At 50.7% G+C, this 11,081-nt stretch overlaps 4 protein-coding genes across 4 annotated transcripts; 3 read left to right on the top strand and 1 right to left on the bottom strand.

The window, feature by feature from the left end:
- Positions 1-392: 392 nt before the first annotated feature.
- N7457_005865 (putative C2H2 transcription factor) lies at positions 393-2,756 on the top strand (the record flags this gene model as incomplete). Its single annotated transcript, XM_057176909.1, has 5 exons — positions 393-1,500; positions 1,554-1,807; positions 1,859-1,965; positions 2,015-2,310; positions 2,362-2,756. 5 exons carry the CDS (start codon positions 393-395, stop codon positions 2,754-2,756), a joined length of 2,160 nt encoding a protein of 719 aa, XP_057031211.1.
- A 199-nt stretch (positions 2,757-2,955) lies between these two features.
- N7457_005866 (uncharacterized protein) lies at positions 2,956-3,252 on the bottom strand (the record flags this gene model as incomplete). Its single annotated transcript, XM_057176910.1, has 1 exon — positions 2,956-3,252. One exon carries the CDS (start codon positions 3,250-3,252, stop codon positions 2,956-2,958), a length of 297 nt encoding a protein of 98 aa, XP_057031212.1.
- Positions 3,253-5,600: 2,348 nt separating this feature from the next.
- N7457_005867 (cytochrome P450) lies at positions 5,601-7,381 on the top strand (the record flags this gene model as incomplete). The annotated part of the gene is made up of 4 exons (XM_057176911.1): positions 5,601-5,735; positions 5,794-6,009; positions 6,078-6,101; positions 6,152-7,381. 4 exons carry the CDS (start codon positions 5,601-5,603, stop codon positions 7,379-7,381), a joined length of 1,605 nt encoding a protein of 534 aa, XP_057031213.1.
- Positions 7,382-10,110: 2,729 nt separating this feature from the next.
- N7457_005868 (uncharacterized protein) lies at positions 10,111-10,960 on the top strand (the record flags this gene model as incomplete). The annotated part of the gene is made up of 3 exons (XM_057176912.1): positions 10,111-10,188; positions 10,293-10,527; positions 10,668-10,960. 3 exons carry the CDS (start codon positions 10,111-10,113, stop codon positions 10,958-10,960), a joined length of 606 nt encoding a protein of 201 aa, XP_057031214.1.
- Between the last annotated feature and the right edge of the window lie 121 nt (positions 10,961-11,081).

Genomic DNA, 11,081 nt, shown 5'->3' on the forward strand with positions numbered 1-11,081 from the left:
TCGTATTCCTGCTTGTTGACCTCGTCTGCAACTCGAATGATGTTTCATGCACATGCAGAATCCGATTTTATTGATGCCGCACAGGTGCACGTTGAAGTTGACAGCTCATTTGCAACGGGGACGTCCATAAATCCAGATTTCCACACACAACCCAGGTCAATGAGCCAGACACGGAAACGGGTTCTTCAATATGGAGTTCCTCGTATTCCGGAAGGGGTCCGGAGTAGAAATCGCCAAATATAGCAGAATCCGAAACAAGTAAAATGAGCCATCAGAGCCAAAGCGCATTTACCGACACGACACCCGCGTCCGAACTCTGAGTGGCTCCACCACTCCCCGCAAATCTTTCAACGCCCCCGGACTTGGACCCGAATATATTTTCCCCAGTCAAAATGACCGACTCCTTGCCGACAGATGGTTCTGAGACGTCAGAATCCTCCAAATATGAATGTTCATTATGTTCTAAGCGATACAAGCGACGAGAACACCTGTTCCGCCACATCAGTTCCCACACCTCACAACGGCCTTTTCAATGCACCTCGTGCGATGGGGCCTTCCAGCGGGCGGATGTCCTGAAGCGACACCTACGTACTTGTGATGGCGGCATCTCAAGAGCGAGCACCCGAAGACGGGCCTGCGATCGCTGTGTCCGTCAGAAAAAGGCCTGCAGCTCGCATCAACCCTGCAACAGTTGTGCCAAGAAAGGAGCGCAATGTTGGTATTCCGCAGAGATGGGGTCTTCACGATCGACCCAGGGCTTGGCCAAGGCGATCCCAAAAGAACAAGAACCGGGTACTCAACTCACGGGTCCAACACCCGTACCGATGATGCCATGGGGGTTCACTATGGAGGACTTGCAGAATTTCAGCAGCAGTCCGGTGGATACCTTCTTCGACCCGGCTTTTATTCAATATCCCGTTCCAGGCTGGCCTGATTTCTCGCCATTGGCTGCAGAGACACCGGCGAACTTCGAAACGCCGGTTCCCACAGAAGGCTCCCGGAAATCGCTCAATTTTCTGGGTAAATTCACCAGCAATACGGGATTAGTGTCGAGCTTTGATTGCGGTACCCATGAGCAAAGGGAACGTGTGGCTGCCAGCATAGACCGGCAAATCGCAGCTCTATCACAAAGTCTTACGGCGGTTCCAGTTCCAACCATGGAGATCTCACCTCCTCTGTTGTTGGAGAGTATGAGTGATACGAGTTCAGTCAGCGAGTTCCCCCTGGATTGGTTCAATGACCCACTTTCATTAAAAACACATGAAATTCTTCTCTTGATTGAAGAGGTGGTCACCATCAAACCGCGCAACAGTTCGGTCACTCTGGACTGGTCACCCCCACTCAGAGATGCATGTTTGCAATTTTTCTCCCCTACAAATATTAGAAGATTTCTGGGGTTATATTGGGCATTATGGCATCCCAATGTCAACTTTGTACATCGACCGACATTCGACATGCTGGCGGCGAAACCAACACTCCTAGCTGCCATGGCGTTGATTGGTGAGTCATATCTACTACAATTGTTGGTGGAAGTGATGCTAATCTCTTGGAAGGTGCCTGTCTTTCTCCTGATATGCCCGACAACGAAGATGCACGCACCTGGTTCAACTGCGTGGAGGAGATGGTCTACATAGACGACGATTTCAACAGCGATTTAACCTACCGGTCTTCCGGCAGTATGGCGATTCAGCGACGCAAGATTCAGGCTGTGCAGGCTGCCTACATAGTCTGTCTCTATCAAAACTGGGAGGGTTCCGATGCGAGCAAGAGCCGTATGCGACGCTATCGTTTCGCCACCTTAGTATCTGTAAGTACACGCTTCCAACCTGTTTTTCGGCAATTTATTAACCTGCGACAGACCGCTCGTGATATTGGCATCACTGCGGCCAGACATTTGCATTATAGCGAACAAGGCCGACACGAGTTTGAATGGAAGGAATATGCAGCCAGGGAGGAGCTGATCCGGTGAGTCCCATTGCCGCGCCCGAGGAATGAAAACTAATGCATCATACAGTTTGTTTACCTGGATCTTCCTCCTCGACTCGGCATTTGTCATTTTCAACAATCTCCCTCCACGAATGGTCATCAAAGAAATGAGGATGCACATGGCCACACCAGAAGCCTGCTTCCAAGCAACAACAGCAGACCAATGCCACCAGCAACTCCAACTCTTCCTCCCCCCAAGAAGCCTTTACTGGACGACCTCCTTCCGAGGATCATTCGAATCACTATGCAAAGACGAACTCGACATCAACATACGCCAACTCCTCGCTACCCTCGGCCCCCTCAACCTCTTCTCATTAACATCCGGCAAGCAACCAACCAATCCCGCATGATCAATGCCCCGACTAACTTCAACAGCACTCCATTGCCAAATCTTCCAATTCCGCAGCGTAGTAGGCGGTTTCCAACTCCGTGCCCCAATCCGCAACGCCCTCTCCCACTGGCGCGAGACCTGGCAATGCTACTCCTCAGCAGCCCCCCAAGGAGTAATGCCGCACATCACAATCGACGACTCGCTCGTCCACCCCGAGGATCTGTGGCGAAGGATGGGATTCTCCCGCTTCGCGCCCGAGTACTGGCTTCTCGCAAACTTGATGGCCGATCGACTGACGGGACTCGGCGCGTCGCAGCCAGAAAGTCATATCGAGCCGCTGGGCGAGGGTGCACTGGATCCGATCTTGGATCAGTATGATCAGACCAGTATGCAACAGGTTAATGACCTGATTATGGGATTCCAGGCATTCCAGATTTGAAACAGCACTCTATCAAATACAAAATGGTCTTGGATGGACATCGGATATATCGGGTATTTATTTCCTCAGCTCGTGGGCTATCTTGAGGATGCATATCGCTATTGAGGAAATGATACAGATTCGGATTAACGTCCAGGGACTTGAGGGGTAGACACTGGGACATTGTTAATGGATGATTGAGGATGGATGAATGGTTCACTCACTCATCATAGGATTCTGGAAGAAATCCTGCCTCGCGTCCTGATTCTTGTCTGTGGATCCCATCTTCTCTCCAGTCGATGGTTGAGCCGCGAAGGTCATATATCGCACGACCTTCGTGTTCGAGTCCTGGGGGATCAGGAGCTAATGCTGCATCGTGAATCGGTGGTGATTGTGTCATCGTCATCGCCGTAGCTTCGATGGTGTTTTCCACTGCTCGAATTTCGATAACCGCACACATCGTCTGAATGGCGAAGAGAAGAACAACAAACGCCGTCCATATCGATCGAAAGGGCATTCTGAATTCCGTGCGAGGATCTATGCTTCGGAGATTGCCCAGTCTTGCAATCCGCAAGCGTGTACTGTAAGCAATGTCCTTTGAATATACGGAAATAAACCACGCGCTTATGGCATTATATATGTCATTTTTCAGTTTGCTCTAAACGTGAGCGTGTTTCCTGACTCGCTATAGCTTGTATTGCTCGTAGATCTGGCGATAGATACAGCGCTGCGGAGGACCTCTTGGCGCTTGTCGGAGGATAACGTGGACTGTGGCGAAGCGATCTTGGCGAGCAATTTAGGGCATGGGAGTTCGATTTGAGATGTTCTGATTCGTTTATGGTGTCTATGCCCAGGCTTGCTTGAGAGAATTATGGTTAAATGCCAGATATAATGAGAGGAGTCAGTTGTAGACGCGTCCATGAATAGCTTGTGCTCCTATCCGGGAAGGGGAAGTGGTCTGTTACACTTCCGGTTTTGTGCTCCTACAACATAGTAGGTAGATGGACTTTAGCTTCAGGTATATCGAGTTGGACACGCTCTCCTGGGCGATTACGTACCTAGTTGCCATTGCTGAACGGAGCTGGCCGTTCCTCGACACTAACGATTCATTCTACACATCTAGCATCCCTGTCAGGCTCGTTTGGGAGGCGATAGGATTGTTTAGATTGATATATGTGGATCAGGGGGTGAAAGGGATCTATCGCGGATGCGCGTGGACTAGTTCCTTGTGTCCAATTGCCTTTAGATCGTGCTCGGAATTTTAAATATGCAGCTATTGGGTATCTCGATTCTCGGGCTTAGGGTACTCGTGTTGCTAAACTCCGCGAGAAACAGCTATTCTGTACCTTCTGTACCCCTTGACATATTGCGTCTCTATTTTCAGTGTCATTGCGAGGGTCTGTTAGGTTCTGTCGCATGACTGGCTTAGACTACGGGCGACGAAGTGTGCTGCCTGTTCATAATCTCTTTCACTGCTTTTTCGAAGCCTATACAGTTTGAATCTCTCTTACATTTATATACCAACACGCACTATAATGGTGCGACTGAGCATTAATCTCAAAGCCTATAAAGATAAGATTATCTCTCTTTTCCAAAGTGGCGCGTCTCTAAATGTTATATATACTAAGTAGTCTACGCGTTACGTATAGCCTCATTGTTGAATCCCTCACAATAAGGAGACGCCTTGTGTCACGACCTTATAGGAGGAGAGGAGAAGATAGAGGAGAAGAGTGGGGGACGATTACGTAGTGAAAAGGCTTTATCGCTAGGAAATAGGTATATGCGGGCATTTGTATACTGGGAATAGCTTCATCTTTTTGAACTTGGATACTTTGCTTATTGAGCCCTCTGTCATGGTGATTCAGGTATCTTGGTTTATGCGAGTCGAAATTCAGGCATCTTCAGGCATCTTCAGGCATCTTCAGGCATATTTAGGCATAAACCATGCAAAATGAGGCATCCATTTGACCTTGGATGACTAAAGTACTGCCTGGCAAGATGATCCAATCAGAGGGTTCTGCACAGGCGGCACACTTCGGCGCCCGTATATATCGGTCCGACGGAATTTATAAGCGTGCTTTTGGCCACTTGATTATAGATCAGGGATCGTTGAACTTTTGAGTTGGGCCCAGAGATGAGATCGTGGCGAACAATTCCTCCTGCACTAGAAGGATCTATGGATCTAGAGTTACTCGGAAAGTGTTACCGTGGATGTTTTGTAGATGTGGCAATCGGCCGAGATTTCCCCAAGGCGTTCTGCAGTGATCCTCTGGCCCGAGCCACTCCTATTGGCCAGCCACGTTCCTGCAGGCACCGTGCAGCGCCAATCCACGTGCCGAGCCTGTCACATGGCGTCCGAAATGGGAAATCTCGCTACACCCTGCCACACCCGACGATATCCTCTCTCCAGGACAATTGGCAATGGCTGTCCGCGGATAGGCCCCATGGGCACCCCGTACCGCCCTCCATAGTGGGGAATTGGTCCGAACATCCGTTGCAGTTTCTGCCGAATTCCTTTCGGAAGACGAATTCGATTCACAATTATTGTGTAGATAGGGAACCGCTGCTCCATCTGCCGAAAAAACGGCGAAGACCAAGCATTGGGCGAGGAAATTCCCCCACATCAGCTCCGGCGCCCACCTCCGCATCCGTGAACTATACCCATCCCACTCCGACCTCCGCGATCAACAAGGATTCTGGGGTTGAGGTACGCGATACAGAAGTACGGTGACGGACTCGGAGTATTTATATCCGGGGGACTGCCCCGGAGATTACAGGGATTGCAGATTCAAGCCTCTCCCGGTCTTTTTGTGGGAGCTGGAATTGTTCAATTGAACTTAAATCGAGGCGCCGAGTCCTTTCAACATGTTGCCGATTACAGCGATCTTAGGGGCAGCTATTGCTGTCCTGGTTCTTTCGCGTGTCCTGCGGATTGGGCGTAGGCCGAAGAATTATCCCCCTGGACCTCCAACGTTACCCATCTTGGGAAATCTTCATCAGGTATGTGAAGAGGATGGCCCTAAATAAAGAAGTATACGGACTAACGGATCTTCGATAGATGCCCGCTCAAGATGCCCATCTTCAGTTCGAGAAATGGGCTCGTGAGTACGGTCCAGTCTACAGTTTGATGCTGGGCACCAAGTGTATGATTGTACTGTCCAGTGATGAGGCTGTCAAGGAGCTTCTCGATAAGCGAAGTGGTATCTACTCGCACCGGCCCGAATTGTACATTGGCCAGACTTTGTGCAGTGGTGACCTCAGAATGCTGATGATGGTAAGCCATTCACACTAAAAGAAAAAAGATGATGAGAGGTGTCCCACTGCTAACACGTTCATCTTTAGGGCTACGGACCAACATGGCGCGGAGTAAGTATATCTCATGGTTTACTGCAAGATCTGTACTAACATGATTTTAGTTCCGCAAAATGGTGCATGGCTTGCTCAACGTGACCACGTCCAAGAAATACATCCCCTACCAGATGCTGGAGAACCGGCAGATGCTGCATCAGTTCCTGACTGAGCCAGAAGGGTTCTTGAAGCACATCCGCCGATACTCCAACGCCCTCACAACCACTATGGTCTTTGGCTGGCGCACACCCACATACGAAGACGAAAAGATGATGCAATTATTCGACGGCTTCTCTGAATTCGCAGACCTCAACCAAGCCGGCACAGCGGCAATCATCGATTTCTTCCCATGGCTCCGAAACCTCCCCGACTTCCTCCTCCCCGCACAGAAAAAGGCCAAAGAGCTCCACAAGAAGGAAAAAGCACTCTACCTCAGCCACTGGCTCCGCGCCAAGGAAGAGACCCGCGAAAACAGAATCACGCCCTGCTTCAGCGCTGGAATGTATAAAGCCCAAAAGCTGGAAGGCTTCAGCGACGACCAAGCCGCCTACATCTCCGGTACTCTACTCGAAGCCGGCTCCGACACCACCTCAAGCACCCTCTACGCCTTCGTCCAAGCCATGCTCCTCTACCCCGACGTCCAACGCAAAGCCCAAGAAGAAATTGAACGGGTCGTCGGACCCAACCGTCTCCCCGTCATGGAAGATCTGGCCGATCTGCAATACATTCGCTCCTGCATGAAGGAAAGTGCCCGCTGGATGCCGACCACCATCCTCGGCGCCGTCCCCCACGCCGTCACCCAAGACGACGAGTACAAGGGCTACCTCATTCCCAAGGGCGCTGGTGTTATGAACAACGTCTGGGCAATCCACATGGACCCCGCTCGCCACCCCAACCCCCGAACCTTCAACCCCGATCGGTACCAGAACGACCGCCAGAGCTTCGGCGATGCGGCGGCCAACCCCGATGCCTCACAGCGTGATGTCTTTACTTTCGGCGCGGGTCGTCGTATTTGTCCCGGTATCCACGTTGCCGAGCGCAGTCTGTTCCTGGGTATGTCTCGCATTCTGTGGGCATTTGATATCACACCGGAGAGCGATGCCAACGGCCGTCCGATTCTGCCGGATGCGGACCGCTTGACACAGGGCTTCGTGTGTATGCCTGAAGAGTTCCCGGCGAAGATTACGCCGCGATCGCAGGCACGGGCGGATCTGGTGACGAAGGAGTGGGAAGAGGCTCAGAGGGACTGTCTGGACCCTGAGACGAGACAGTGGGTCCAGTCTCCTGTATCAGCATAAGTGGCATTGGGAGCATTTTGTTTATGGCGCTTGGAGGTTTGAATGAGAAGATCAGTTCAAAGTGTACATTGGCAGTGTGACGATAGAATCGAAGCACTTTTTAGTCGAAGCTTAGCGGAATTAAGACACATCTTGGCACAGCTAGGTGTCACATTCTCTAAAACCAATGAGCTCTCTGTAGGAAATCCCTCGCATGAACTATCTAGGTACTCGGCACGCATTGGGCTATAGTACTACAAAGAAGAAGAAAATAGGTGCAAATCCACGAACCAGTCACATCAGGACCGCCAACCCCTCGGATCAGGACTCGCATAATCAATACAGGACCTCGGGAGTCGGAAAGTATTACATTTGATCCACCCTAAGGCCACGCAGGGATCCTCGAGTATCTCCTGGGTCCATGACTCTCAAGGTCCACTCAAAGTATGCGCATTCAGACCTCTTTCAGGCCTCCTATAGAGGAGCCAATTTTCTCTTTTGGACAGGTCAACAATGCCCGGTGTTTCATTCCTCTCCAGGTTTCCATACTCCCCTCCCCAAGAGAGGTCGAGCTCTTGCTTCTGACCTGTCCCTTGCCTCTCATCTGTCAACGCCTATGACCAAGATCCTTCGGGACATGGAAGGTAATACTCAACCTTGACAGACTCGATGCTGTTCCCACTCCTTGTAACCGTGAGACGCAGGACACTGCAATCTCAATTTCACATGAAATATACACTCACCAATCACACTCAGCACGAATCCGAATGCTGACTTACTTCTCGTGCAATCACGTCCTCGTAAATATGCTGTGAAACAAAAAGACCTGAGGGAATTCCCATTCGTCACATCCAATCTCAGATCGGATAGTAGCATGAGCTATATAACTCAGCGAACGGGATGCCCTTGCTGTCCGTGGATTTTAATTCCTCCTGGACATCTAGACGTCCAGAGATTTGCTTGTTTCAGTGTGCTGGGATAAGGGTATAAATAGTCGTGGCCGCACCTCGATCTCTGGACTTCTTTTTTTTCTCTCGACAGCCTAGTTCCCGGATGATGGTTGGGTTGATATCTTCGACATGCAGGGAGGTGGATTTCGAATATTAAATACTATACGGGCGAGGACGACAGCATCCGAACCACGCTGACTTAGTTGGGACGTTTGAGCTTCTCTCTTGAAATGGGATCTCGTCGCCCGAACGCACTATCAGCGGTGGGATATGGGGATATTCAATTGGTCCTTGGATTGGAAGAAGAGGAGAGTAATTCTTACTCAACAGCGCATCCAAATTCTTCGATCGTCCTGCAATTGACGAGAACCCGGGACGTCTTATCTTTCGACGCACGAATCCGAGAGGCCCAATAAAGACGAAGAATAATCAAATCCTCACAAAAAGACAATAGAATGGACGATGCTTGCAGGGACGAAGACGAGAAACCAGATTTGAGCGCTTCATCCCGTGTGACCGGATCGAATCCTCATGAATCCTTTGAAGAGAAGATAATTGGGAAGGAAAAATGCCTCAGGTTTATATAAATAGCGCATACTGCGATCCCGCTATTGCCTCGGGGTTTCCACGCTTACTTTTAGCCAATTACTAGGAGGCAATGAGGCCGGGGTTGGGGGAGCTTCAATTTGTTTAATGCTTCACTTTTGGTCCGAGGGATGTCGGAGAAAAACTGATAAGTATAAACGTTGAAATGATCTCTATACTCTGTACTCCGTCCTCAGTATCTAGGTATCTAGGTATCTAGGTATATGACATAGCGAGAAGGGAGTGCAACATACGGTGAGACATCTAAGCGAAGCTCTTGCACAGCCACCTCCAGATGCTGTCATTGCTGCATCGTCTTGGCGCCTGCGATATGAGCCGTGCACGTATTTACCAGCCTCATGGTGGAACGAGCTTCCATTGCCGAGTGATAGGCGTCTCGGCTCTGGTGTGCTTGTTCCGGGCCAGTACCCAGGGGGGCCATCTTGTATGGAAGCTCAGGAAAAGTCGACAATGTATGAGGCATTTGTCAAGATCCCCGATGCCGAAGTAGTATTTTCCCTGGATTTCTGAAAAGCGAAGGGAGAAATCTGAACGGACAAAAATCCCTCATAGACGCCATTCTCCCCTCTCGGGACTAGCGACTTGCCAGATGCACGATCAGACACTTCCGATGAATGTCTTCTGTTGCGACCTCAACCCCACACGCCAAAAGTACCTATACTAGCCACATGTAACCACGATCCACGCAGTCACGGAGACGAGAATCAACGGAAAGAAATAAATCAAATCCAAAGTACGAAACTTTCCGAAAGCACCAGGTCGATCCTGTGGCTGTGAGTCGAATCATACGGGGGATTGGTTTCGCACGACAATAACCACGGAATAAGCAAGAGAAAGAGAGAAAAAAAGAACTAGATCCTGTGTCATGTATGTCCTGCTCTTCCCGAGGTCTCAACGGCCCCCCTCTCTGCTACGTATAAAGCCTGACCCCATCCGTAACTCAGGATGTGCTCTCATCTTGAGGAATGCTCATCGACGGCCAAAAGTGGGCTTGTGAAGCTTGTATACGAGGCCACCGTGTGACCAGCTGCAAACACCATGGTGAGTAACAGAATATCTCTATCCTCGTGTCCTTTCTTGTTCCTGTCACCCCCAATCCCCCGATACTCCCGAATCAATACTAACCAAAGCCCCCCGCCAGATCGACCATTGATCCAAATCAAGCGCAAAGGCCGCCCTTTCGCACTATGCACAATGTGCAATGCAACGCCCTGCACTGCTCCAATCGAGCACGCACGCGCAAAGCGCGAAGCAGAGCTCAAATGTCCAAAAGTAACGCAAACACGCAATCACGGCCATATCGGCACCACAGGGAAGAAAACATGAATACCTGCAAAAGCCATGGTGCTGATTGCTTTTTTGGTCTCTTGTTCTAGAAATCGAGCCACGGAAGACTCTATCCACGTCATCATAACCCAAACGGTTTCCTGCCCATAGCACCCCGTCCCACACCGAGCTCGTCGGTGTCCGGGCCCAGTGGGGCCGCGAAGGCCAAGTCTGGCTCCGCGTCGAAGTCCGGACACTCGACTGCGTCGCCGAGACCGTCGCGGTCGATCTCGTCCGCTTCCTCGGGGAAGACGCCTTACCCTGATGCCGGGGGGAGTGGTCGGGGTCGGAGGAGTCGGCTTCTCTCACGGCGAGACGGGCGTCGAATCAGACGTTGAGTGTGGTGCGGGATTCGGATTCGAGATCCGCACCGGAATCGCTGTATGAGTATCCTGTTGTGTCGGAGGCTGATGCGGCGGCTGCAGCGGCGGCGTTGTTCGATCCGGCTTACTCGCTTCTTCCGTCGAGTTCGGAGCAGATGGCGCAGACTTTGCCGATGGTCAGTCCGCTGGAAGGTGGGAATCCGTTTGAATTCCCGCTGGATACTTCGCTGGATCTGGATGCGGGTTTGGGGTATTTGGATGATGTGGACCTGAATTTGGATTTGGAGTTACCTGTGGAGGAGATGTTTCATGTCGAGGATTGGTCTAGGTATATGTGGTCTGTGGAGACTGGGTTTGAGCATTTGGATACGGGATATCCTCCTGTATCGCAATAACATGAGGAGGGTGGGATTGCGAGCCCACTGGCCGTTACTCGCATGATGATTGATGATTGATGATTATGAATTGGTTCGGGTTCTTGTCAAGAGTGTAGACAAAGCACATAAAATGGACAAC

Source organism: Penicillium paradoxum, assembly GCF_028828445.1.
Source record: "Penicillium paradoxum strain IBT 22861 chromosome Unknown utg000005l_segment0_segment0, whole genome shotgun sequence".
Classification (NCBI taxonomy): Eukaryota; Fungi; Ascomycota; class Eurotiomycetes; order Eurotiales; family Aspergillaceae; genus Penicillium; species Penicillium paradoxum.